This window comes from Drosophila novamexicana, unplaced genomic scaffold, assembly GCF_003285875.2.
Source record: "Drosophila novamexicana strain 15010-1031.04,08,12 unplaced genomic scaffold, DnovRS2.1 tig00000960-arrow-arrow-pilon, whole genome shotgun sequence".
Lineage (NCBI taxonomy): Eukaryota > Metazoa > Arthropoda > Insecta > Diptera > Drosophilidae > Drosophila > Drosophila novamexicana.
In genome coordinates this window covers 692,631-717,849 of record NW_020824833.1, presented here as the reverse complement: position 1 = coordinate 717,849, position 25,219 = coordinate 692,631, and the positions used below count along the sequence as shown (strand labels likewise).

The 25,219-nt window shown below is 40.0% G+C and overlaps 1 protein-coding gene across 1 annotated transcript; it reads right to left on the bottom strand.

Annotated features, from left to right (window-relative positions):
- Positions 1-1,276: 1,276 nt before the first annotated feature.
- LOC115765422 (protein lozenge) lies at positions 1,277-21,228 on the bottom strand. The gene is made up of 5 exons (XM_030708968.1): positions 20,889-21,228; positions 18,652-18,891; positions 11,905-12,018; positions 9,907-10,191; positions 1,277-2,268 (listed from the first exon to the last, which is right to left on the bottom strand). The coding sequence occupies exons 1-5, from the start codon at positions 21,226-21,228 to the stop codon at positions 1,277-1,279; spliced, it is 1,971 nt and encodes a 656-aa protein (XP_030564828.1).
- Positions 21,229-25,219: the final 3,991 nt, after the last annotated feature.

Here is a 25,219-nt window from a genome sequence, read left to right as displayed (position 1 = left end):
CAACAATATAGAAGCAAACAACAACTACAGCCAGCCGTGTATTGTGGGCACCTACGAGGGATGAGGGGTTGCATCTTTTGGATGTAGTAACCGCGGCGGGGTGTTCAATTTATTTATGCTATGGCAAACCGCAAAAACTTTGCACGACCCATGATCCACGAGCAGTGCCTGGGACGAAGACGGAGTCGCGCAGCTAGGGCTCATCCATCCAAAGAATTGTAGTTGGAAGCCCAAATCTAACAAGGTAAGATGGCACAAGAGAGATAGAGAGAGCGCGAGACAGAGAGATCGAAAGAGAGGGTGTGCGAGAGGGATATTTCTCTTTCGTGTGGTGGTCTTACAATGCTCGAATCATAATTTATTTACGCTCACTCTTAAGGCTTCATTCAAAATTCATGATTTTCGCAATTGTTGTTGTTGATGGTTTTTTCTGCTGTTGATCTGTTGTTGTTTTTAATATATGTGCATAATTAACTGTAGTTATTGTTGCTGCCACTATTTTGCTGTATTTTTTCTTTGTATTTCATTTGACTGTGGTTAGTTTTTTTTTTGCATAATCACAAAATATTATTATTTACACACTTTTCCTATTTACCATTTTATTTTGTATTAACATATACGATACGATAGTACATATGCATATGTAAAATGGGCGTGGTTTTGCCTGAGCGCCATGATGGCGATCTATACGAGGTTTGCCGTGCCTAGCTGTTGCTGAGGAACTCTACCAACTATTATTAATTTTAAATAAATACAATAACTTTATTAATAGTCTTCATTCTTTCCTATAACGATTTTGATATTCGAATTTCAAACAAAATAACAAAAATCGCGACATATTTTTTTATATGACGCAACTAATCTAGACTTAAGCCTATTAAAAAAAAAAACCTTATTCTTTGTTGTGTTCTTACTCATCGATAGGGCGTATACATACATACATACATACATACAAAAGTGGTTGTACATGCTAAGTATATAATATAAATGGTTAATGTGCAATACCAATGCGTACAATTATTACATATAGTATTATGGGAATTATTTACAGTTCTTAAAGTTGTAAAAGTTTCACACAGAAGGCAAAAATAAAAAAAAAAAAAAAAAAAAAACACTATATTCTATTATGTATTATATTAATATGTATATGCTTGTTTATAGTGTAAATTGAAAGAGGCAAGAAAAAGAGTACACGCACAAATTTCGTTTTGTTTTAGTTCAGTTCTATGTGCAGAAAGGCGCGTGTTCTTTGGAGAGGCGCTAGAATAAGGTTGGGTCAATAGGGACGCCAGACTTGCGTCATATCGCCAACATCCTCTTCCCGTGCCGCCTCGTTGCTAACGTCGCTCTGATGCTGCTGTTGTGCCTCCATCTGCCGCTGCGTCTCGTGGGGATGGTGATGGTGATGCAAGTGATAGTTTTGGGAGGCACCTTCCGCTGCCTGCTCGGCAATCGACACTGCTGCCTGCTGGTCCTGCTCGCCCAGGGCGACACCTCCGCTTACGCTGCTGCCGCCGCCGCCGCCACAGACGCCAGTGCCCAATCCGATCTCTATGCTAGAACGATTGCTGGCCAGTGAGCTGATAGTCAATTGCTGGTCTGTGGCCAGGTACTGTTCCAGCTTCTCACTGCTGTGAAGATGCAGATGTATCTGGTTCTGGTTAACAGTTGAGTAAAGCTGTGGATACAGAACCACCGGCGGCGGTGGCGCCGTTGCATGTGCACCAGCTCCGCCGTATTGTGCTGCCGTCGCCGAGCAGCTGCCGTACTGGTAGTTATTATAACCATTGGACCAGGCCGCTGGATTATTGTAGGCAGCTGGCGTCGCGCCATAGCTGGCGTTAATTGATTCCAGATCTGACTTGGAGCTGGTACCGCAATACCCGCTTGCAGCGGCCGTCTGATACGGATCTGCGGAAAATCCATGCATATCTGGAAGCACCGAGGATATATGATAATTGCCCGCGTCCAGCGTAGTTGTATCATAACCTCCCATAGCGCTGCTGTAGTGATTCATGGCCGATGCGGTGGCTACCGGCACCGGCACCGGCGCTGCGGCCGGCGGCGGTGGTGGTGGCGGCAACGCCACTTGGTGTTGTAAGTGGTGCGCGTGGTGGTGATGCGCCGAGTGGTTGTGTGTGTGCGAGTGGGTGTGGCTGTGGTGCGCATGATGATAGGGAACACCCACACCAACTCCTACTGGGTAGGCCACGTTAGCAGCAGAGCTGGCCGAGCCCGTCCATTCAGCGGCGCCTATCAGATCGGTTTCTGCAAATTGACAGTTAGAAAAAAGTGAAAATATTGAGAGATGGATAGAGAATCAGTTAAACAAAGTCAATAGACAAAAAGTCAATTTATGAGCATCGTCTCCAGTCCTCAGTCCGATCTCATCCCACGTACAGCTGCACTTGTCACAAACATGCTTGGGCGTGGCAGACAACAGGCGGAATGGATAATTGAAAAATAATTTCATATGCGCCGACGAGACCCACGTGTGTGTACGCCCTCCACCCTCATCCACCTCATCCCCCGTCATGGTTTCTCCCGGCAAGGGTTTAACAAATTGGCAGAGCAAAAGAAAATTCCAAGGCATGCCTCGGGCAACTACGACAACAGCGGGACGTCGCCGTCCCATCCCATCCCCTTGCCTCATCGTCGATGTTTGACAGAACGTCGCGCGCATATTTTGATTAATTATGTAAGCCAGCGGGCCCGGGAACAGCACCAGAAACAAAAGAGGAAGCATCGTATATGCCTGCACAGGGCTCCAAGATGGTATACCAAGAGCAGGACCAAAAATGCCTTTTAATTAATCAAATTTATTAGAAGCAAAGCGCAAGTCAACGTGGCGCCAGGTAAAACGACTATACTAATTATTACGTAAATAACACAGACTAATACACTGAAAGAAAATAAATAATGATTACACCTTACAATTAAAATCTTAAAGCTTCTTTTGAGGCCATTGTGTTTGATGGTGATTTGACTATATCATATGCACCCAATGGCTGTCTTTATCCTGTTTTGCCCGACTGTGGGGGGTGATTGGTTGGATCATACGCAAACATGTGTCGTATAACTATTCTTCACACTTTTAGGTGGATTATCAAAACCCAGTCTTTGTATGCACTTAAATCACATAAGGTATTTTTAGTTAAATCAAGTAAGAGTGCTCTAGACGGAAATGTTTATCTTGGAGATTACCTTTAGTCAGCGCCCTTTCAAACATTCAAACTTACTCAAACTTACTTTAACAAAAATGAGCTATTCAATTTGAACATATCGGTAAAGAGAATGTGATGAATCAATATTCGAAACTAAACCTGATTTCGAGAAGTATGTATGAATAGACCTGTGCCTCTCAGCTGTTATCGAAGGCAGAAAATCATTTTACGTGCGCTGTCCGTTAATTAATCATCAAGGCCCGAAGGCAACGTTATTTACCCTACACTTGCGTATTATAATATTGTCATGAAGTATGTAGCGTATCCTTCAAAAATGGTTTTATTTGTTTTAAATTCTGGACGGAATCGATGGAAATATTCTGGATTTGTATATACTATTTGAAATACTAAATCTATATAATAATATGGGGTCTTGAGCTCTTATAAGCTCCAAGAAAAGTCTAAAAAACAGGACTTCGATAGCGATTTTGATCGATTAAACGATTGAGTTCTCGATAATTTGAAACAGCTTAAATTTGAACGAGTAGTATAAACAGCTACGTACAAATTTTTTTTCTCTCTTTCCCTCTCTCTATCGACTTTGTTCGTAATCATTAACGCAGAGACAGACAGACATGGCTAGAACGACTTGGAACTTAAAGCAGATCGAGACTATAAATACTTAATGGTATCAGAGGTATAAAAATGATATTGACATACAAAAAGGTCGCTTAGCGAAAGGAAAATGTGTTTACAATCGTTCAACACCTTTTAACAGAAAGTATTCACTTGACTTGGAATATTTAATAAAGAAACCTTTCTTAAACAAATTCGTAGCGGAGTGCGATTATTCTGTTGTACATGTGTTACAATCATATTAGTTTGTTATATAAATAAGTAATATACCAGAATAACCCCAACTACGTGTGATTTGTTCCATTTGACCATATGAACCGCACCCATCCCTCCCAGCCTGTACTCCAGGTAGGGCTTCCATCTTCATATCTTATGCTATCCCATCAATTTTCGATTCCATACCCTTCTTATGTGCATACTCGCCGGAATGAAAGGGGTGGGACAAGAAAATTGCATACGAGCAACTTTTCACCCAGCACTTATCACATTTTATTGTTTCAATTAAGGCGAAAATTGCATTGCAACAGCAACAGCAGCAGCGGTAGCAAAAGCTGAAACCAAGTCGAGGAGTAATCAGAAAACGCAACTACCGCAACTTAGCGAGGATGCAATGAAGCGAAACTGACTGGATGAAAGCCAAAGGGGCGAATAATGGCTTTGGCAAGGGCAAGGGACCTGGTCGGGTCTCTTGGCCGGGCACGTGGAATTTTGTGCCACTTGAACTCAACCCAAGCTAACGTCAGAGGATAGGGAAATAAAGACATTTTAGTCTCTTTGCACTTTTGCTATACTCTCTTATTAATGTCACTCGCATTGATTATAATTGAGGGTTTCTTGCGTATACGCAATGCCACTTTTGTCAGTCTTTCCCGACACTAGTTTACATATACTACATGCAGATACGAAATATATCAAATTTGAACTTAGCTTTAGGCAAAGCATTAGCGTCGAGGTCACCAATCGGAAGTTCAAGAGTAATTGCGGTCTTAGATATTAAAATGTAACAATAAGCAGAATTTCTATATATGCTTTTGATTAGTAACAATATCAGTCTGGCCATATCTGTTTGTCTGTCTATTCGTCTGTTTAATTGCCTCGGCCCATTTGCAGTTCCATTATATGTATTTAAATTTTTCGAAATCCTTTTGCGGTTCTTCAAAACAATTTCATTCCTATATTTTTAACCATAGCACCAAGGTACTAATTTTGCAGGTTCTTGTTAAGATTAAACAAATGAAGGATTATTAATTTGTTGGATACCTCCCTCTGTTTCCTCCAAAACTAATTACATTAATCCTGACTGATTGATGATCAACGCACAGCTTATTCCAGGTCAAATCAATATTGCTGAAACTTCAAATGTACACAATTTGTTTGCGATCAAATCACGCCAGTTTTAAATCCATGGATGGAAATTCACCATGGAATCTTTTTAATAAGAATCTATTACAATCGATTTTAAAAACATCAAACGTGTCATATTTGAGTTCTGAGATCTTACCCAGGGTCTTCACATCGGGCAGTTATAATATACGCAACGTTCCAACATTGTCCATAAAAATAAGCAAACTTGCTGAGAAACTCATTACTGTTCTTGTTACTTATATTAACTTTTCTCCATCTTAATTGTTTCAACTCGATTGCAGAAGAGTTAAATATTCAGTTTGAATTAATTAAAAAAAGACATATTTCTTATTTATTTACTTGCATTTTCCATTTCTGTGTTTTTGTTTTGCAAAGAAATCAAATATAAACAAATATCAAAATTGGCGATTGCTGGTACTCCCAGGTACTCCCAGGTACCCCCACAGGATGCATTACATTTGATGTTCTAAAGCGATTAAGAGAGGCTTAGGCAAAGTGTTTTTGGACCGATCTGCAGAGGAGCTCATCAGTCGAGTTATTCCGAATTTGATTACTCAAACTGTGAATGACATAGATTTCGCGATTTAGGGGCGAAACGTTGTGGGTGTAGCCAAACATCGTCGATCTTTAAAGGGGAGATCAGTGGTCTATCCTAGTATTTTGACTTTAGTTTTACTTAGTGCACCAGTAGAAAACTCTCGTGAATCCAGGACTGTAACCCATAAGCAAATGAATCTCTAGCCTTAGCAATTTATATTTAGGCCGAGCTAATCTTAGAAGATATTTGCGACTAGCCTGTCTCCTAAATTTGAATAGTTTGGAACAAATATGTATATGCGAGTATATGTTTAAAGTAATCCATAAGAATTGTTTATTAATTGTCCAGTATTAATCGGTTGAAGCTGGGAAAGCTTATGCATTTGAAGATCATTTTTGTGGAGAGCAGGGAGTGATGGGGGAGGGCGGGGGGGACGTAAGATGTGTGAGCAATGCACAAAACTCGCAACTCTCATTGCCTCCACTGGCCGGATATCTTCGATTTTCTCTGGTCATATTCCATATCCGCTTGGCGTGCAATCAAGCGTAAGGAAGAGGAAGAGACTCTGCGTATCATCGACAGAGCTGATTGTAAGAAAACCACAGCTGGCCAATAATCGCCGGCAGCAGGGCATTGAGCATAAGTTAAAGCTCTGCCACTGGAGCGGCAGCGACCCCATTCCAGGTTCTCACAGCTTTCGTATGCGTTCTCGCTGCCTTCGCCGTCGCCGTCGCCGTCGCCATCTTGGAGCTCATTAAGGACTGGCTGCCAACGAGCAGCTCCAAGTACAAGCTACAGTCGCCTAGCGGTACAAGTACCATTGCTGTTAATTAAAGTGCCTCAACTCCAGCCGCTTCTTTGCCTCCTCTTCGGCTCAAATGTTTTTTTTTTTCGGGCTTGCAAAATGGCGGACGGTTAAAAAATAGCAACAACTTTGCTGTGGAGCGTTGTTGTAAACAGCAAACGGCACGAAACGGAAGTGAGTTTGCGGTTTGGGCTTGGGTTTGGGTTTGGGTTTTGGTGGCGGACCAACTTGGCCACAGTTGGCGTTTTATGGGCCAAAAAGATTTCATTTCAATGTGCGATGGTTGACATTTTTGTTGTTGTTGCTGCTGCTGCTGCTGTTGCTGCTGCCGGTGCTGTTGCTGTTGCTTTTACTGTTACCCGGCACACACGGCACGCATTTCTGGATGCATCTTGCAGCTTGCATTTCAATGTTGGATGTAGTTGCTGTTGCCGTTGCCGTTGTCGCGCCCGTAGCAACAGCTGCGCAACCGCATTTGGATTGATTTGTGGCTTGAGCTCACAGACTCGGTAAAAAAGCTCCACAGAAGGGCTACCTCACATCGCCGCGCTGCTCACCGATCTTAAAATCCTAACAGATGTGGATTTACATACTGCACGCGCTCTTGCTGCAGCATGAAACTATAATTTGAGGCAATCAAAAATAAAAGGATTTCGAACGAATTAAGTTAAGAGCGGCTGAGCATACAAGACTTGACATTTTTTCCTCAGACTTTGGATCAGCTTCAGTTTATGTTTTTCTTGCATACTCTGTATAATAACATCAGTACAATCAGAAACTCTAGGCATTAATGTCCAAGGTAGTTTGATCTATTTTAATTCGTCATTTTCAATTCCGATAACTTGCGGTCTGTGGGCTTTTTGGAATTTCCCCATGATTTCCGCTAAAAATTAAAATAAAGCGCAACGTTTTTTTGTCAAGTTGTTATTTTGCGTAAATTAACAATTTAAGCGCCACATTTAAATATTAATGGCTTAGCTTTTTAACAGCAACAGCAGCTACAACAACAACAAAAATTTGTTTATATATATTTGCATGTATATATGAACGACCAAAACGTTGCCCAAACACGCGCTGTGGGATTTCGAGTCTACGCTTGGGGCATTTCCGGTTTTTGCTTATTTTAGAAACCAAACATACAGCCACAACGAAATCGATTGCACTGCCAAATGCCTGTGGATTGTTGTTATAGGTATGAGTTGTTATTGCTTTTGGACAATTAACACACGTCGACGATGTCGACGATGTGTCATTTTATTCATATCATACACACATACGATTGTATGTGTATTGTAATTGGACAGTTCGATGAGCCGCGACTGAGTCCGCGACTCTTCTAGAGGCAGCAACGCAATCAGACAACAGAAAATGCAAAATTAATAAATTAATTAGCATAAGCAACACTTAGTCTCTGTATCAGAGTTTCTGCTTCAGATTCGTCTAGTTTCATCAGTGACCAAACTAGCCCTGACTCATAAGCCAGTGACTCAGTCCCATTCCCATAACCAGTGCCCGTGCTGGTGCTCGTGCCTGTCCCCGGGCCAGTTCACAGTTGCCCAACATCTGTTAAGCACCATTAATTTCGCTTCTTTTTCAAGTCTAAACGCAAATAATTTGCATACCCTGTACTCAGATCCAAACACAAATACATGCCCACAAATTAACACACAACAGGCCTTAGCTTGATTTAGGCCTTTGTCGGTAATACCCTGTTCCACAGTGCAGAAGAGTATATTCGTTTTATAAGGTTGTCTGCCTATATGTTCATCTGTCCGCACAAACTTCATTTTTGGCCTCTCCAAACTTGACCTACTAAAAGTATGCTCAATTTTTCACAGGTAGATAACTCTCATCCGTTTCAAAGATTATAATATTTTTCTGCCACATGAGTGGACAGCTACTATTGGGTAATATTTTTCCGTTCAAGAGGAGTGTTCATACTGGACAATGTCAACCCAATCAGAGTGTAATAGGAGTGACCGCTAGAAGAGTTTTTACTGTATTGTATTCCTCAAAATCCAAACATATCGTTTTATATATACATTAGCGACTCGATCCCAAAAACTATATACTTCAATTAACTGGTAAGGCAGACAGAACTAGCACATAGATATGCCGTTATTTTGTTGAAATACCTGGTTTTAGCTATAAAACAACAAATATATAATATTTTTGTAAACACACATATGCACATGGCCGCTATTAAGTTAAAAAGGAGAAGATATTTCTTTAATACAGCATGAGAACCCCAGGGTTAAACACACAGTAAATGGATGCAGGCTTTAGTTGACGTTTGCAAATCGCAAATGGTTAAGGCTTCGACAAGGCACAGTCCGTTTGCAATCCTAGAGTCCAAAGAACTATTCATCTTTTGTTGACTATGCCTTGTTGGTGATTATATTTATATTTAAAAAAATAGCCTATATCTATCTGGATTCGACCATTTATGCTACAAATTAACCTAAAACCAATTGAAAAATAGTGTTTCACTAAATATAATCCTTGCTATACGAGAACCTGCATACCTGCAGCTGAAACCAAAATATTGTTAATAAAATCGGTAGTTGAAATCGAAAATGATCAATTTAAGACCTGCGGGAAGAGTAATCGAACAATTTGACGTATTTATTCTAAAGAAACATATGGAAATTTATTCCATATGGGATCAGTGATGTATTTTTGTCGGTTTCACAAATTGGACAACTTCATTATATCATCTTTGGTATATTTTTATTGAGTACAGTAAATACAATATATATTAGTTAGGGAGATGGAATGTTGGGAGCAGGGAGTTTTAATACTCCGCATTTAAGGGACAACTATTGTTGAAAGTGAGAAGGCCAAAGCTTTTACCTTATGCACATCATGCATGACATGGGCAATGCCGGGCAATATTTGCTAGTGTATCTATAAAGCTTAGACAAAAGCATTTCACATAAGCACATGATAACAGAAGACCGAAGACCGAAGACTTGAACTATGCGGCTATGATTAATAAATGAAAAAGCGCGAGGCCCCAACGACAATGATCGACTTCAGCGGATTTGAACTATTTTTAAGCTTTGTGGAAGAAAATAAATAAATTAGCGTCATAATGTTAAGAGATAAGTAATAAATACTAAAAATACATCGAGACTGAGACCGATATGCGGCATCGGCCGTTCATTAACTCAATTAAAAGGTTTAGGCCGCCTGGTGCCTGGTCGAATCGCCCAAGTTCTTGACCATTCTAACAAATACACACGTACACAGATACACATACACACACAGTTTGGATTGGCGCGGAAGCAAATGCAGGCGTCATTAAGACTCGTTACTTCATTAAAAGAAATTTCTCGACAGTGGAAAAGATGCAGTGGAATGGGGTAGTTGGTAGCTGTTCTGCTCATGTAACTTACCTTGAATTTGTGGGGCATTAGGCTTGTAGCCCTGGCAATCCGAATTTATTGTACTATTTGACGATGAGTAATTGCTACCCAATTGCTGGGCAATACTTGCGTTTGTGGTCAGCGTGTTGCCTGCCGATGCAACCGACACCGCAGCAGCCGCCGCCGCCGTCGTGGCTGCCGCAACCTTCGCGGAGCGACGCAGCGTTTCCAGTTCGTGAAAAGTTTTGGGGAAACTATCAATGAATGGTCGCTGGCCGAGGCCGAGTGCTCGATATTGGGGACCGCCGGGTGGGCCTGTAAAGAGTTATAGTAATGTGAGCTTGGCATTAGAATTGTGCTGAAATCAAGCAATCGAGTCGCATTGTAGGCAAATCATTCTCTATAATCTAATATTAAATGAGCAACAGTTATGGGCTGTCTTGTCCGTCTCTCTATAAAGACATTTGACAACTAGAACATAAAATGTACTTAGTTGCTTTACTAACCTTCCTTTCTTACAAATTCTTTAGTGTATTAACTTTTTCTAGTGGTATTTGATAACTATGCTGCAATGGGGTTTTAATATTCTCCCTTGAAGTAGTGTGGTTTTTATTGCATGTGGGTAATAGGGGATAAGTGAGATTTGGTAGGTAAAAGCAAGCTTCTCCGATCCTATAAAATATATATGTTCATATCCTGTATTCGAGTAGACATTCCAGTCTGTCTGTTCATTGACCGTCTTATTGAACGCGCTACTCTCAAATTGATAATGACCTCCTGTGTGTTGACTATATCTCGTAAAATATAGATCAAGAGATAGCAACTATAGTTATATAGGGTCTTGAATAATATACACAGATCCAGAATATTCGTTTTATGAAAGTTACGTCTCCCACTCCACCCAAAAACTAAAGAGAGAACCATATTTTAGAAGGTTTAGCCTAGATTTCCGGTACACACACACACATTAAAATGTCAGCTGTAAGCCTTAATTATTTCTTAACAAGAAATAAGATATTTTAGAATTAATTTTTTATGGTGTTTTAAGAAGAAGCATAGCTACAAGCTCAGTTCCTCAGTTTTGCAAGGCCATATCACTTTTTTGACACAAGTCCTGAATTCCCCAACTTCCCCGGCTGATTGTTCGTTCGTACATATATTCGTACAAGTTTTGCACTGCTGCTCTTCTTCTTCTGCGAGCGCATACTCAAGGTGAAGTAATGCCGCAGCATATTTTATATGTACCTATACAATACTGTATACTTAAGTATAGTCGTATGTAGAGTAGATATTGCAGCGAAGACCTAAAAATGCATTAACAAAAAAAATATTAAAATATAAGAAAAAAATTAATGCATACTCGTATATGCATTACACGAACTAATAAACTCAATACGACAACGTTGCCGGCTTTGCAAAAAGGTTTTCTTTGAAAACCGCAAAATTTTCAGAAACCGTAGGAAGCAATGCAGTTCATTTCAGTTCAGTTGAGTTGAGTTGTGTTAAGTTGAGCTCACGCTGCAATACGCCTGTCCGTCTCTCCGTTTGTCCGTCTGTCCATCTGTGCAGGCAAACCGGCTGCACTTTTCAAACACCTTCCCTAAAGGTAAAGGAACAACAAAATGGCCGAACTCTGTTACACGATCTGCCCAGCGAGCAATTTTCAAGTCAATCTGACGAAAATATTTTGAAAATATGTTGACGGCAGAAAGAAAGCAGACAGCAGACGGCACAAGGAACGCAGAAGGTGTTCCACGGGGATTATGAGCGATTACCATTGTGTGCAATTGACCGATATGGCTAAGCTATTTACATTAATTAGACACTTGTTTAATGCGGCCTTAGGTTCGTGCCCAGTACCCGGCCCAGTCCCAATATGACTTCGTGTTCCTTTTCGGCCGCATAATCCAACCTAAAACTCAGCGGGTGGCGAGTATCTTTAGATCTTTAGACATTTATTCGCAATAGTGCTGGAGAAAATGGTGCTTGGTGCTGTTATAATTGGTACTGCTGATGTTGGCTACTTACTCGTCTTGGAGCGCGGTTCCCTTGGACCGTCGACGGTCACTTTGATGGCTTTGGCATAGGTGGCCACTTGTGGCGGGCTTGTTGCAACGGTAATTGTCAGCGTAAAGCTTTTTCCTGTAACAATAAGAAGGAAAGGTCCGAAAAGGGTATTAAAAGTCATATGCTGATTTATGAGACAACAAATTGGCTACCGAATCAATTTTCAGCTCCTCCCCACAAATTCATGCAACGCTTTCAAAGTGTGTTTAATTCCCTTATCGCACGACAGGCATTTGTGCTGGCATATTGTGTTTGCCAGCTTTGAACAACCTCCTCGCAGGGCTATCTTATCGACTTAAGTTGAAAATGTGTCACCTATTACCGCATGTTTGTACACATAGATCGTGTTTAAGTCGTAAAGTTGGATCCACGCTTTTGAACATACCTATATAAGTACTATTTGGGTAAATTGATGAAAATATAGGGTATGTCAAACCAATCACTTGTATAAGGCATGTCGAACAAATGGTACGTATAGGAGTATGTACAGCATAGATCTGTTCAAATTAACGTTACTGCCACGTCTACACTATAGATTTTCCAACGATAAATTTGTTGACTCACACATTTAAATAAAAGCCCGACAAACATATATATTGTGTGAGTTGATGCAATAAAAGTAATATTTAAAGCTAAATTAACGTAATATCGAGTTTTTTTAACCTTGCAGAGGGTATTATAATTGTATTACGAGATGTCTTATTGTTCTTGATGAGCAGAAGCGATAAAATCCTTGACTTTTGCAAGCAGAACATATTTTTGGAGTCTGGCAGAACTTAGAGATTCATATCTTTATAAATTTATAAGTGCATGCATATTGCAATTACGCTCTATCCAAGCTAATTCTAACGAAAAGCTTTAATTAGTGCGTCTTTCGAAATTATATAAATCTATAGTCATGTGTACACACACTCCCGTCCAAATGAATAGGGTTAACACCTAAAAAAATTAAAAATGGCCATATCTCTATAACCAATTGGAATAAAAATCATTTTTATTATTAAAATCATTTTTTGCCAAAATATAAAACAAAACGTTTAAAATGTTCAATAACTAAGAATTCAGTCAAATATATAATGTAATATTTCACAGCTTTCGTTTTTTACATCAAAATCTATAATATATCTTTATACTCCTTGTTTATATACCGAAGCGGTCAAAAGAGTGTCTGGAGAAAGTGGAAGATATCCAAAAAGTTAAATATTTTGGGCATACTAGTATATAATGCCTTTACACGGTATACGTCATCCCTTTACATGGTATCAGATCAGATCGTCGGATCATATATATAAATGTAAATAGATAGGTTAAGGGTACTAGGTTAAGGGTATCTATGCTTCGGCGTGCGGAAAAAACAAACATTTAGGATTTTTTACGTCTGCGTGGCGCAATTTATTTGAGCTCGGCATAAATTTTGTTGATCCTTCCTTGATGGCCGCCTCCAAGTGATTGTCCCGCGCCGCGTTTACGGCTAAAAATAACGTCATAAAAATGTTGAAACCTGTCTGCCAGGTGCGCGAAACAGGGCAACATTGTGCTCTTTGAATGGGCTTGACCATGTTTACACTATTTATGGCTGAAGCGAGTGCCGCGTCGCGTCGGCTGGTCTAATGGTGAATTTGATAAGTTTATCGATTTACAGACCGCAAGCGGCAATCGATTATCGGGTGCGGGAAGCTGGTCGACTTTCGAGTTGCCATTGCATTGGCATTAATTGCTGTTCCACACTGTCTGCCAGTTAAACAAATGCATTACCGCCATTTTTGTTGTTGGCGGCGGTTAACATACAGATACGAGGTAACAGAAACCTGCACACAAACCCAGTTTAATGTTGTTCTTTATGCATATATGTGCATATATTTAAACATCCACGAAAGCAACAATGTTTATTTTACTTTGTTGTCCCAGAGCAGAGAGAGAGAGAGAGAGTGAGAGGGAGAGAGAGAGAGAGACTAGCGAAATGCAGAACTATAAACAGAACCAAAATCAATCCTCTCTCTGGTAACCGCAAAACCTCAGTCGCATCCATCCTCCCCCTCTGATAATGGAAGGATTGTGCACCTACGCATCAACGCTTGAGGGGAGAAGACAGGGCCAAATTGTGCAGAGGTACTGAGCTGCCTCTAGAAATGGACAACGGCGATGAACGCGCAACTTTATTAACTGGGATTCGGCATATAACTTGGGACAGTGCATAAAACAAATAGTCACTGAATCTGAAGGTTGTCAAAGGTAAGTGATTTACCCCTGAGTGTCTGGTTTACCCAATGTTACCCAATCATTAAATATAAGAGCAGTAGTACGACATGTGAATCTGTACTGCCGGGGTTCATTAACCTGGCAATTTGTAAACTGTCGGTAAAAGCAAACCAAGTAGTCAAAAGCTTTGTTTACGTGCATTCATATGCTCTTTAAATTGTGCTCATCAGTTAGAAAGCGTTTGTCCTCAACCAACGCAGATCCATTGCTGACCCCTGTCATTTAGAGGTATTGGCGTGCTACGTGGTCGTTGAAGTGGCTCCAAATGTCTTCATTATCGTGAGCCGAGCTTGCGTTTGAAAGTCAAATCTATCGAAATAAGAAGTCAAATTAATCAAAATGCTCCAAAAAAGGAAAAAAAAAGAAATAGAAAGACATAACGACAAGAAAATCCAAATTCAAAAGTGAATACCAAAACTTTTAAAGAGATTCCTAGACATTTTGGTTTCTTCTCTCTGGCAGTCATTATTCAATGGAGCACAGCCACATTTGTGGTACCTGGCACATACTAAGAGAAGGCCAAAGGGTATTGGTAAGGTAAACTAGAGCAACATGCTCTCGACCCAGAAGACAATCAACCACTCATCTATGGATATGTATACAACAATAACAAGAGAACACGCGTCTGCCTTTTGTTGTAAAGATAAAATATTGCACTACTTATGAGTACTAAAGACTCAATGTAAATGATAAAACATAATAATAATAATACTAATAATAATAATAATAATAGCACCAGTTTTACTCGCGGTTCCAATCGCAATGTAATCAGTGCCCCAACGAAAGCAAAACAAAGCATGCAACCCAAATGAGTTATCAACATCAAACGTATTGTTGAACAATGGGCACCAGACCCCGATTTCTACAACACGGGCAATCGGAGTTGGAGTAATTGGTAACGACGATCAATTTGAAAAATAGAGCTATCGGGCCAAGAGCAATCAATGGGCAAGGCTTATATTCATCTGAATAAATATGCGACAATTTGAAGAGAATTTTCTCAGATAACCTTCAACTGATTCATCCTGTCTACATTTGTATTTAAAACTTTCATATTTATCGAAAATATACAGGGAAGAACTTTTAAATAGTTTTTAGAATGAATTAATTGCATGTTCCACATGTCTGTTATAGTATTAGAGCATCGGCGAGCAAACAAAATAACGAAGATCAGAAATGTGATAAAATAATTGTTTTCATTTAAATATCTTTTTTAGAAATGAAATAAACAGATGTGTAAATAGGTTACACAATCATAAAATATCTTGGCTATGGATCTCGTGAACAAGAGTACATAATTCACAATCTATAGTGTAATATATATTAATATATATATAAGAAATTTGCTTATTGTGCTAAGACAGATTGCAAACAAACACCGAGAGAAACTTTGCATTAAAAAACTGAAAATAAATCATATTGCTGTAGACCCCACAGTTTATACGCAATTGTAATGAAGATTTACTCAGATGATTTGTATATACAGTATATATTGAAATTTGACAGATCCGAAAACTATATTTTTTAATTGGCGTTGCCAATAGGTATGCTCAAAAATGTTTTTTTTAAATCAATTTTACGTAAATGTTTCTAGTCCGATAAGGAATATATACGCTTTACGGGCTCCAAAATGCGTTCTTCTGCCTGTGCTATTACGCCCTTTCTTTGAAAGAATTTTCAATGGATGCAGAACATAAAGAATAAAAGCTTGTGGGTTTTGTTGGAGGGAGAAGGGCTAATAGGATTAAAAAATAGCGATTATAGAAAAGTAAATGCGAACAGGACCAAAATAAATCAGACAATTCCTCAAGGAAGAATATGAACAACCGTATTATCCACCTACTAAGCGAATCTTATTAAACAGCTGGTGCTCTGATTAGATGTGAAAGGCAGGCAGCAGACATATGTGAGTTGTGGCAGTGCATTTTAGTCGTAGACTCAGCCTCGGCCCTTCCCATCACCACCCAACGGTCACATGACTGTGCGAGATGTTGGCACCAGCCTGGCCCAACCCTTATTCAAATCTGAGTACAATTTTTGTTATTAATTAAACGTTGGGGCAAAACTTATACGACTTATAAATTGCTGCGGCGCGTGCCACTCATTTGTCGTTTGTTAGAGGAGTCTCGTAATCCTTTTGCCTTTTGTCGATTTTGGAATCGAGTCCTTTGATATGATTAGTCCGGTTTAGATGGCCAGCTGATAGGCGGTCTAATAAACTAAGATTGCGATCAACCAGTTGACGAGGCATTGAAGAGCATTTAAAATCTAAATAAAGCATAATTTAAAGTAGCACAAAATCTCGGCGCATGACATTGTCAGGCTGTCCGCCTCCATAATCGAAAAGGGAGCAGTTTTTGAATGCAGTATATATTTAATTTTTTGTTTAAACACATATTAAAATTTTGTTTGTTTTGCACGCTTGCTGGTCGAAATGAGCTTTGTCATTTAATCAGAAAACACCGCATGGTGTCCTGGCTCGCAATTTATGTGGCTTGTTAGCTGGGGTCATGGAGAAGGCCACTTTGGGCGATAGCGGGGGCGGAGGCGAAGGCGGAGGCAGAGGCGTGGGCCACGCTATTAAATGAACGACACTGGGGCTGTCGTTGACAATTTGGTCAGCGCTTATATTCTTACATCATTAGCTTGTTATTTGCATGCCTGGTGCTCGTTGTTCTCTGCTGTTGTTGCCGCTTCTGGGGCAGTAATTATTTGCTGCCCTTTGCGGCACGAGCCGTCAATTGGAAGGCATGCACACTGGCCGACTGTCAGGCAGGCAGGCTGGCAGCCAACCAGGCAGGCAGGCAGGCAGGCAGTCTGGCTAGCAGGCAACAGTTGCAGCTAATTAGCCAACTGCTGCTGCAAATTCTATGCAATGTGACTGGAGTACAGGCTCATGAACATATCCCATATTAATGGTGGGTTCAAATCGATTATTCCATTGCGTGACGCCCAAGCAGCTCAAGGTATGCTGATATCTTAGGTATTCATGTGCAGCAAACTTTGCGCTGCCGACTGAACCTAAGCTTCGAACATGGGTAAATTCGCGGGCTGCCGGCTGCTGGGGCGAGAGGTAGTCGTTGCCGTATTGCATGTTACCCCGGGGCCAGCGCAAACTGCAGCAACAGCAGCCGCCTAATATGACGACTGCTGGACATTGATCCTTTCTGCGTGTTAGTGGCATCCACAATGGTCAACACACCGGGACGGCTTCAGCTTCGGCATCGGCATCGTCATCGGTACCTTAACGTTACTTTGCTCAATCAGAGCGTTTCCGCTCCTAACAACTTCCGCTCTCAGGCATCGAATTCTGAATAAGAGATTTGTGGGACGGTTGAAAATCCAGCTTTTATTTTTTATTATACTCTGCACTGATAAAGAGCCCATATATTTAAAAAATTGGTCTTAAGATGCTAAAGGAGCCGATCAAGTCTTATTATCAAAACGCAAGCGATTTATTATACTTGTACAAATGTATGTAGCAAGTGTAGCGGAGATTATATTCTATATATTTTCCGTTTGTCCTCCTGTCTGTCTATATATTCCTCTGCTTCTATGCAAACTAAACTTTCAGCTTGGGAGATATCATCTGGGAATTTGGAATACAGCTGCAGGCAGTTTAACTTTACTTTGCTTGTCACATTAGTCATTTCAGAATCGGACAAATATATCATATAGCTCCCAATACAACAATCGGAAAATTTCCTATAACAACAACTTTCCTGATTTTCAGATATTCTAACCAAGTTACAATAGGCTTCAAATTATAATAATTATTGATTTGGATAAAAAAAAAAACATAGACTTTTATAGGCTTAGATGAAGTTTTGTTAAGTTTGGCTGCGTGCTCCTAAGAATAAATAACTATGTCCGATATAACGCCTGGAAAACTATGTCGTGTATCCAGGAATAGGAATATATTAAATAAAATCTTTTATATGATATTTAATATTTAAACGTTTCTGCGCGTTATAGTATGTGTTTTGTGTGTGTGCTTTTGTGTATGGAATGTATATTTGTGTAAATTTGTTTTTAATGAAAGAATAACGAGGTTACGGCTTAGATTAAAGGAAAATATTTAGCACCTATATACCATATTTGATGTCTGTATCTTTTGCAATCTTTAATAAAAGCTTCCGATTTATGGGAATGGGTTTATATTTGGGGCCTCTCCATATCGAGCTCTTTCCACTGTTATGTTCTTATATGAAAAGTATGCAGAAATTTAGAATAACGCTTTTAATATTCACACACATATATATTAAAATACTAAAATTTAATCAATCCAGTTCCCTTCCATGCCCTACCCTATCCACACGCTCATGTGTCCCTCGATTTCACTCACTTGTGAACCTGATAGAGCCATTTTATAGGCATCGAAATGAATATATTTAATATAGGAGCATAAGAAAAGGGAAATCCTGTATTGCCCTGCGGATCGTTACTCACCCCGACCACTGCGTCCCACGAAGCGTAGATCGTTAAACTTGGCCACGCCGTTCTTCATCTGGGCGGTATAGTTTCGCAGCTCGGCGCAGCAGTTCTCGTCATTCCCTGCCCGGATCGTCACATAGGTGCCATCGCCGACGTCCGCCAGGGCGACGACTTTAAAGGCCAATGGTAGCGTTTTATTTGACCGCCAGTGAGAGGGCAGAGCGGAGCACAGAAAGTACGGATTGCTCGTACGCACTGTAATTCGAAACCAAAAATTTAATTCAATCAGCTTATACATTAATTTATTATTTTTCAAAATATGGTGAATAATTGATAGTTTTTTGGCGGCCATTGTGACCATCAATCAATCGTATCTGCATTAAACGGCACTTCAACGTTTCGCTGGAGCGCTTCATAATTAATTAGTGGGTGGCCGTGACACCTTGCCCCGATGTGGGCCAGTAGATGACAGTTTAGCCAGATGCAGGGCAACCTGCGATAAAGGTCGCAGGGCCATTTGTTGCTCGAAGGCTTGCATGTGGATGTGTAAAAGGTCCACTCAACTAGGTTCAGAGATTCACTTTAAAATTACTTTTCTCATATTTTAAATTATTCACTGGATATTTTCACTTATATAAAATATATATAAATATTCCATAAATATACCATGACCGAATGTTTCTAGGCACCTAATCTCGAGGTCAATGTTGGCATAACGACTAACAAGAACAATGTATAAAATAAACAGGAAGAGTGAGCAATTTGACTGTATAGCTATTTAGAGAAGCCTTCGGTTATATCATCAGGGTCTGCTATCGACCAATTCCGCAGCTAGATCCAACGAAAAGGCGATAAAGGGACAAAATGCAGGCCATCTTTTCAAAAGATGTGTCCTGTTGGTAGAGCTTCTATATATATCTTGAATTAAGCCCTGGTTTGCCCTGTACACACTAAAAACACGCATATTAGTTCTGTGCAAATGACCGATCTCATCTAGTGAAACGCTTAGAAGAACACATATCCCCATAAAGTATATATATCAGATTAGCATCAATAGCCAAGTATCTTGTTTGAGCTCGACCTTAACTAGGTAATCAGATCACTGTGTCATATAGCTGCCAAAGGAAAGAACACTAAACAACTAAGTTAAGTTTAAAGAGGGTTTTTTGCTTTTGAAGATATCTTAATCACAGTTGAGTTTGTAAGAAACAATTCTTATTTTTTTGCGTTAGGTGGACTAAACAGAAATCCTGATGTTCGGGTGCCATCATACTCTAGCAGACTTCGGATAATAAATCTTCCCTCTTTGATTAACCGTAGATATGTGATAATATTTATTCATAAGTTAATTACGTGCGAAATCGACTTCTTTGGGTTGACTAGCCAAATAAGCTCATCTGTACCTGGTAGACTTACACGTAATTGTACATCTTAAACTCTTAAATTTAGACTCACTAACCTCTTAGTTTAACATATTATCAGACTATTATTTCATTCATATTTCATATATAGGGCGAATCTGTGGTAAACCGAGTTTGTGTATGACTTAATATTGTTGCTTAACAAATCTTCACCAAAATGTGGAATAACGAGCTTTGCAATTTTCCTGTTATGTATGACAATCGTAGACTTTAATCTGTTATTTACCAATAGGATATTTTGTAGAGGCTCGAAGCCTAATTAAGTGTTTATATCAAACAATCTTTAAGCAATCCTGTCTCACACAAGAGTTCATTCCAATTTAGGACACGTTTTATGAAGAAAAGGTAGACTTTCAAAAAATGCACAGCTCGATTTCTCAGGCACGTCAACACTCCGAGATTTCATAATGAGTCAATGATATGCTAAGGTATATGGATTTCAATGAAATGTTCTGCCGAAGCCGAGGACCAAAAGAGGAAGACGCAAAACAAGACGAGACTCGTGCGTTGATATCAAAACCAATAGCTGATATCAATTTACTCCCATTCTCTTCGCATCATCGAATAACATTGACATCGACATCTACATAAAGCCATAAAAGTGTTAGATATCTCGTGAGCCCCATCCTGGATAATTGACACGCGCTAAAGCTTTCGCAAGAGCCCCGGACTAAATATTGACCTGAGTTTTGCTTGCAGCGGACACCTTACGTGCAGAGTAGAGTTTGTTTTTACCAAACTAAATGAAATTGTTATAAACAAATCGATCCAATCAGAAATGATAATTTGCTTTGGAAGGAATTCTATTTTTGGAAGTGGGATGCCGCTTACCCAATTCTCCTGGATATTCCTGTTGTCTTTCGAGCACAAATCTTTCCATCCACAACAGATCCTGATGCACCGCATTGTTGCTGTTATTGTTATTGTTGTTGCGACTGTTGTTGTTATTGTTGTTGTTGTTTTTGTTGCTACCACTGTGTGCACTATTGGCAGTACCATTGCTGGCGCCACCTGTTGGCGAGCTGCTGCCAACACTGGCACTGCTCGATGGTATCACCTCGCACATGACCGCAGCCGCCGCCGCGGCAGCTGCGGCAGCCGTGGTGGCGCTCTTGTAATCGGCTGGCGCTGACCAGCCCGTTCCCGTTGGCGACGCCGACGATGTGACCATGCTGCGATTGCTACCGCTGCCGTTGCCGTTGCCGCTGCCGCCGCTACAGATGTTGCGCCCCAGACGGCCGGCGATGCTGACGGGTGCCACAGCTGAGACGTCTCCTGTTCCTGTTGCTGTCGAGCCCGTATATAAAGTATTGTTGCTGCTGCTGCTGCCCACAACTGCTGCTGGCGTAGATGCTGTAGCTGCTGCTGCTGCCGCTGCTGTTGCTGTTGCCGCTTCGCTGGGTAAGTGGAAATGCATGCGGTCTGAATGCAATTCAAAGTTGTGTGGCGCCAATTTGACGGACGATGGGATTTGTGCGGGTGTAGCTGCTTCTTCCGATTCAGTTTCCCTTTATTGCACTGTTTTAGTTCAGTTTCAGTTTATGTGCTCTTATCACTGCCAACTATGCTTCTTGTCATCTCCTTTATCTCATTTATATGCCCTTTTCCTTACACCCACACACACACACACACAGCCACTGGCGCACGCCCTGCTCGAGCAAACAAACAGACCTTAAGTGGCCATTGCCTACTCTTAGGCGCTGCGGCTGCAATGGCATCAGCTGTTGTTGTTGATGTTTCTTTTTGTTTTATTTTTGATTATTTTAAATAACTTTTCTCTGATTCTCCCGAATCAAAATTAGTCACAAATTAACACTTTTCTGCTTTTTAATAAAAAAAAAAAGGTTATTCTTGCTTGGCATGCGTCAGGTTTGATAACTGTGCTGCTTTTGACGTTACAGTTAAGGTTGCTGCTGCTTCTGCTGCTGCTGTTGTTGGTAGTGCGGAAAACTCTCGCTTTTCATTGCTGCTGTTGTTGCTGCATACGTCAAACACACAAATAAAGAGCACGATCAAATTCAATGAATTAACTTTCGATTCGCCGAAGTTTTCGCGCTTTTTTGAAAACAACAACAGCAACAACAACAGCAAAAACAATTCCGTGACGCACAGTCAATTCATTGTTTATGTTTATGCCGCTATTGAAATATTATTATTTTTGCAACGTTTTGTCAACAACAATAATAACGCTTATATCAGCAACAGTATACCGGTTAAAGAAACAAGACTTTTGACAGTTGACCATTGGGTTTCATTTACATGGGCGGCAACTTTTATTGTTGCTTTTGTTCTTTGTTTTCAATCGAAACTAACTTCCAATAAGTTTGTCATTTGAAATTTGTTTTTGGTTTTTGGCGCGTTTTTTACTTTCCGACATGTCTGGGTCATATGCAATAAGTTGCAATAAATATAATTAAATATTAAAAAACTAATTACACTGGTACACACACACACACACACACTCACACACACACACACAACGGCAAATTCGCTAAAAGCAATGTGCATCTGGGGGTTTTTATGTTGCCAACAAACAAAATATGTAAAAAAAAAAACAGGTGCGTCCGCGTGTCGAACTAAATTGTTACTGACACCTAACGTGGCCACCAGCGGCGACTTAACCTATAGAACAGCCGCCAGCCGAGCCGAGCTCAAAATTCAGACATCGTCATCACTATCGACGCAACGGCAGCAACAGTGAAAGCAACAACAGCAACACCCTGCTGCTGCCGTTGCTGCTGCTGTGATAAGTTGTGAACGTTATTTGGCGGCTCTCTCTTACGTTCTCTCTGGACTCGTATTCAGCAATTGCCCTTTCAACAGCTGAAATTGCGTTGACTCTCTTGCTGTTGCTTCTGCGTCGGCGTTGACGGTGGCCAATCGGCATGCGGTTGCCTGTGCATTGTGCGCAAACCGTTATGTTTGAAACGTATTCTGATTGGCCAACAGATGCCTCTGAATGTGTGTGTGTGTGTGTTGTCTGTGTGTGGGTCTGTGTTTGTGTATTGTAGGTCATGGTGGTTCAGACATGCCTTTGCTTTTTTTCTGGGGAGCCCATTGCTATCTGTCATTGGGTGGAGCCTGTACCTGTTTGCCTTAGTGCGACCAATTAGCCTGACCCTCTCTTTGGCTCGCTCTTTGCCTTTAGCTCGGCTTGTTGCTACTTAGCTCGTATGTATGCATGCGTGTAAGCATTTGCTCTCTCCTTTTCTCTCTCTCTCTCTCTCTCTCACTCACTCTCTCTCTCTCTCCCTCTCTGTCTCTTAGATTTCGAGCAGCTCATTTTACTATCAATTGGTATTTATGTTATTTTATACTAAGTAAACAAATCAAGTGGGACAAGGCGTAATTCTCATATCTATATTAATTTTTTAAGTCCAAGTGCTTATGCCTTAGCGATAAATGTTATCATACTCTAGATTGGCCTGCGGTCTCGCATTCATTCCGTTTATGTCTATTGGTATCAAACTGATATGTAAATTCCTGAAATAATAATTATATTTATGATTTAAATACCAGCAGATCGAAATGGGAATCGCATATTGACTAATTACTCTTAGCTGGCATATTCTGACAAAGGCCCGCGTATATAGACCCGCAGTTGCTCAAGATTTACCGTTGAGTCAACGGTTTCCATAGGTACTCATGCCATAGTATGTTCAAAGATGCAAACATGTATGTACATACACACATACATACACACATTCGAAAGTTTATTTAAAAATACATATGTAAGTGTGTATGTATGTTTGTAATTCTCTGCGTTTTGACGGCGACCACACAATTTTTATCGCACATATGCATTTACATACACATAAACATATGTGTTTATGTACGCATGCACATAGTTCAGGTTGGGATATTTACATACATACTTATATTTTCATTGGATTATTTTGTTTCGCTACTGTGGGAAACTTTCAGCTTATCAGTCAAAGCAAAAATAAAAATATGTGTTCTAGTCGACAGTATTCGCGTAGGAGATGTCCTGTACTCAGCGCCGAGCAACCGTAACAAGAGCTCGCACAAACATACGAATGAATACACGAAAATCGATTTTTATCGATTTTTTGGAGGCGGGTGGGCTATCGATTATTTTTAAAAAATTTGGTCGCGTTCATACAGATATACAAAAAGATGATTTGACTATTGATACTGAATTTGAGTGTATGTATTATACATATAATAATGCATGCTATTTGGGTGGGAGATGTCTGCATTTGCTTGATTAATACATTTACACAGTGTACCCATTGTTACCCATTTATAAAGAATTTAAAGTACAGGGTGTAAGAAAGAACTTATACGATTTGTGCAAAAATGTTCTTATCACTTTCTGTGGATATTGAAGGTCAAGCAGCATGTTCAGCATTTTTTCCCATAGCAGACCAGATAAAAATACACATTTGTAAGTTTTGTATGTACATATATATATGTACATAAGTACACGATACACTCAGAAAAAGTGTTTTTAGGAAACACATAGATATTCCTATAAACAAGGGACCCTATCTGTAATAAGCTTCAAAAAATAGACTCGTAATTATATTTTGATTTTTGTATATGATGTAATAAACTTTATCTAAAAGTTGCAAATAATTAAATTTGAATTTTTATTAAAAAAATAAAAATAACTTGTTTTTTTTTTTTTTTAATGGATTAAAAAGATTTTGTGCAAGCCTTTGTAACGGAGAAGGAAGTGTATTCAATCCCATAAAGAGTGTACATATTCTTACTCAACATCAAAAGTCGAGTCGATCTAGCCATGTATATTAGACCATCTTCATACATATGGGAGCCCCTCCCCCTCCCTCCTGGAATAAAACTCATTGTTTGGGGTATAGTCTTGGGCTGTGGTAGTTACACACTTGTGGATGGCTTTTTTATTGCCTGAACATTGCATAAAGAATATACATAATAAATACTGAACCTAATCATGAACGCATTTCCTATAGTGTGGGGCTAAGAGAAGAATAAGCCCAGCTCAAAGCTCAAAGTGCGCTGCTTGTAGCGTGGGTGTGTGTGTTATTTTATGCATGTTGCATGTGCAGAAAGAAGCTAGAATGTTTGTAAGAGCAGCCTAGGAAATCTCATAGTCGGGCACTCCCGACTAGAGCACACTTGTATGCACTCTGCATACATATGTATGTTTAACTATTTTT

What these genes read in the sequence shown, in the direction of transcription:
- LOC115765422 (XM_030708968.1), bottom strand. Translation starts at nt 21,228, where the DNA reads ATGGTCACATCGTCGGCGTCGCCAACGGGAACGGGCTGGTCAGCGCCA. An exon ending in GGAATATCCAGGAGAATTGG is followed by an intron (nt 18,892 to 20,888) that starts GTAAGCGGCATC and finishes TTCGAATTACAG; the next exon opens with TGCGTACGAGCAATCCGTAC. An exon ending in TAATGCCCCACAAATTCAAG is followed by an intron (nt 2,269 to 9,906) that starts GTAAGTTACATG and finishes GTCAATTTGCAG; the next exon opens with AAACCGATCTGATAGGCGCC.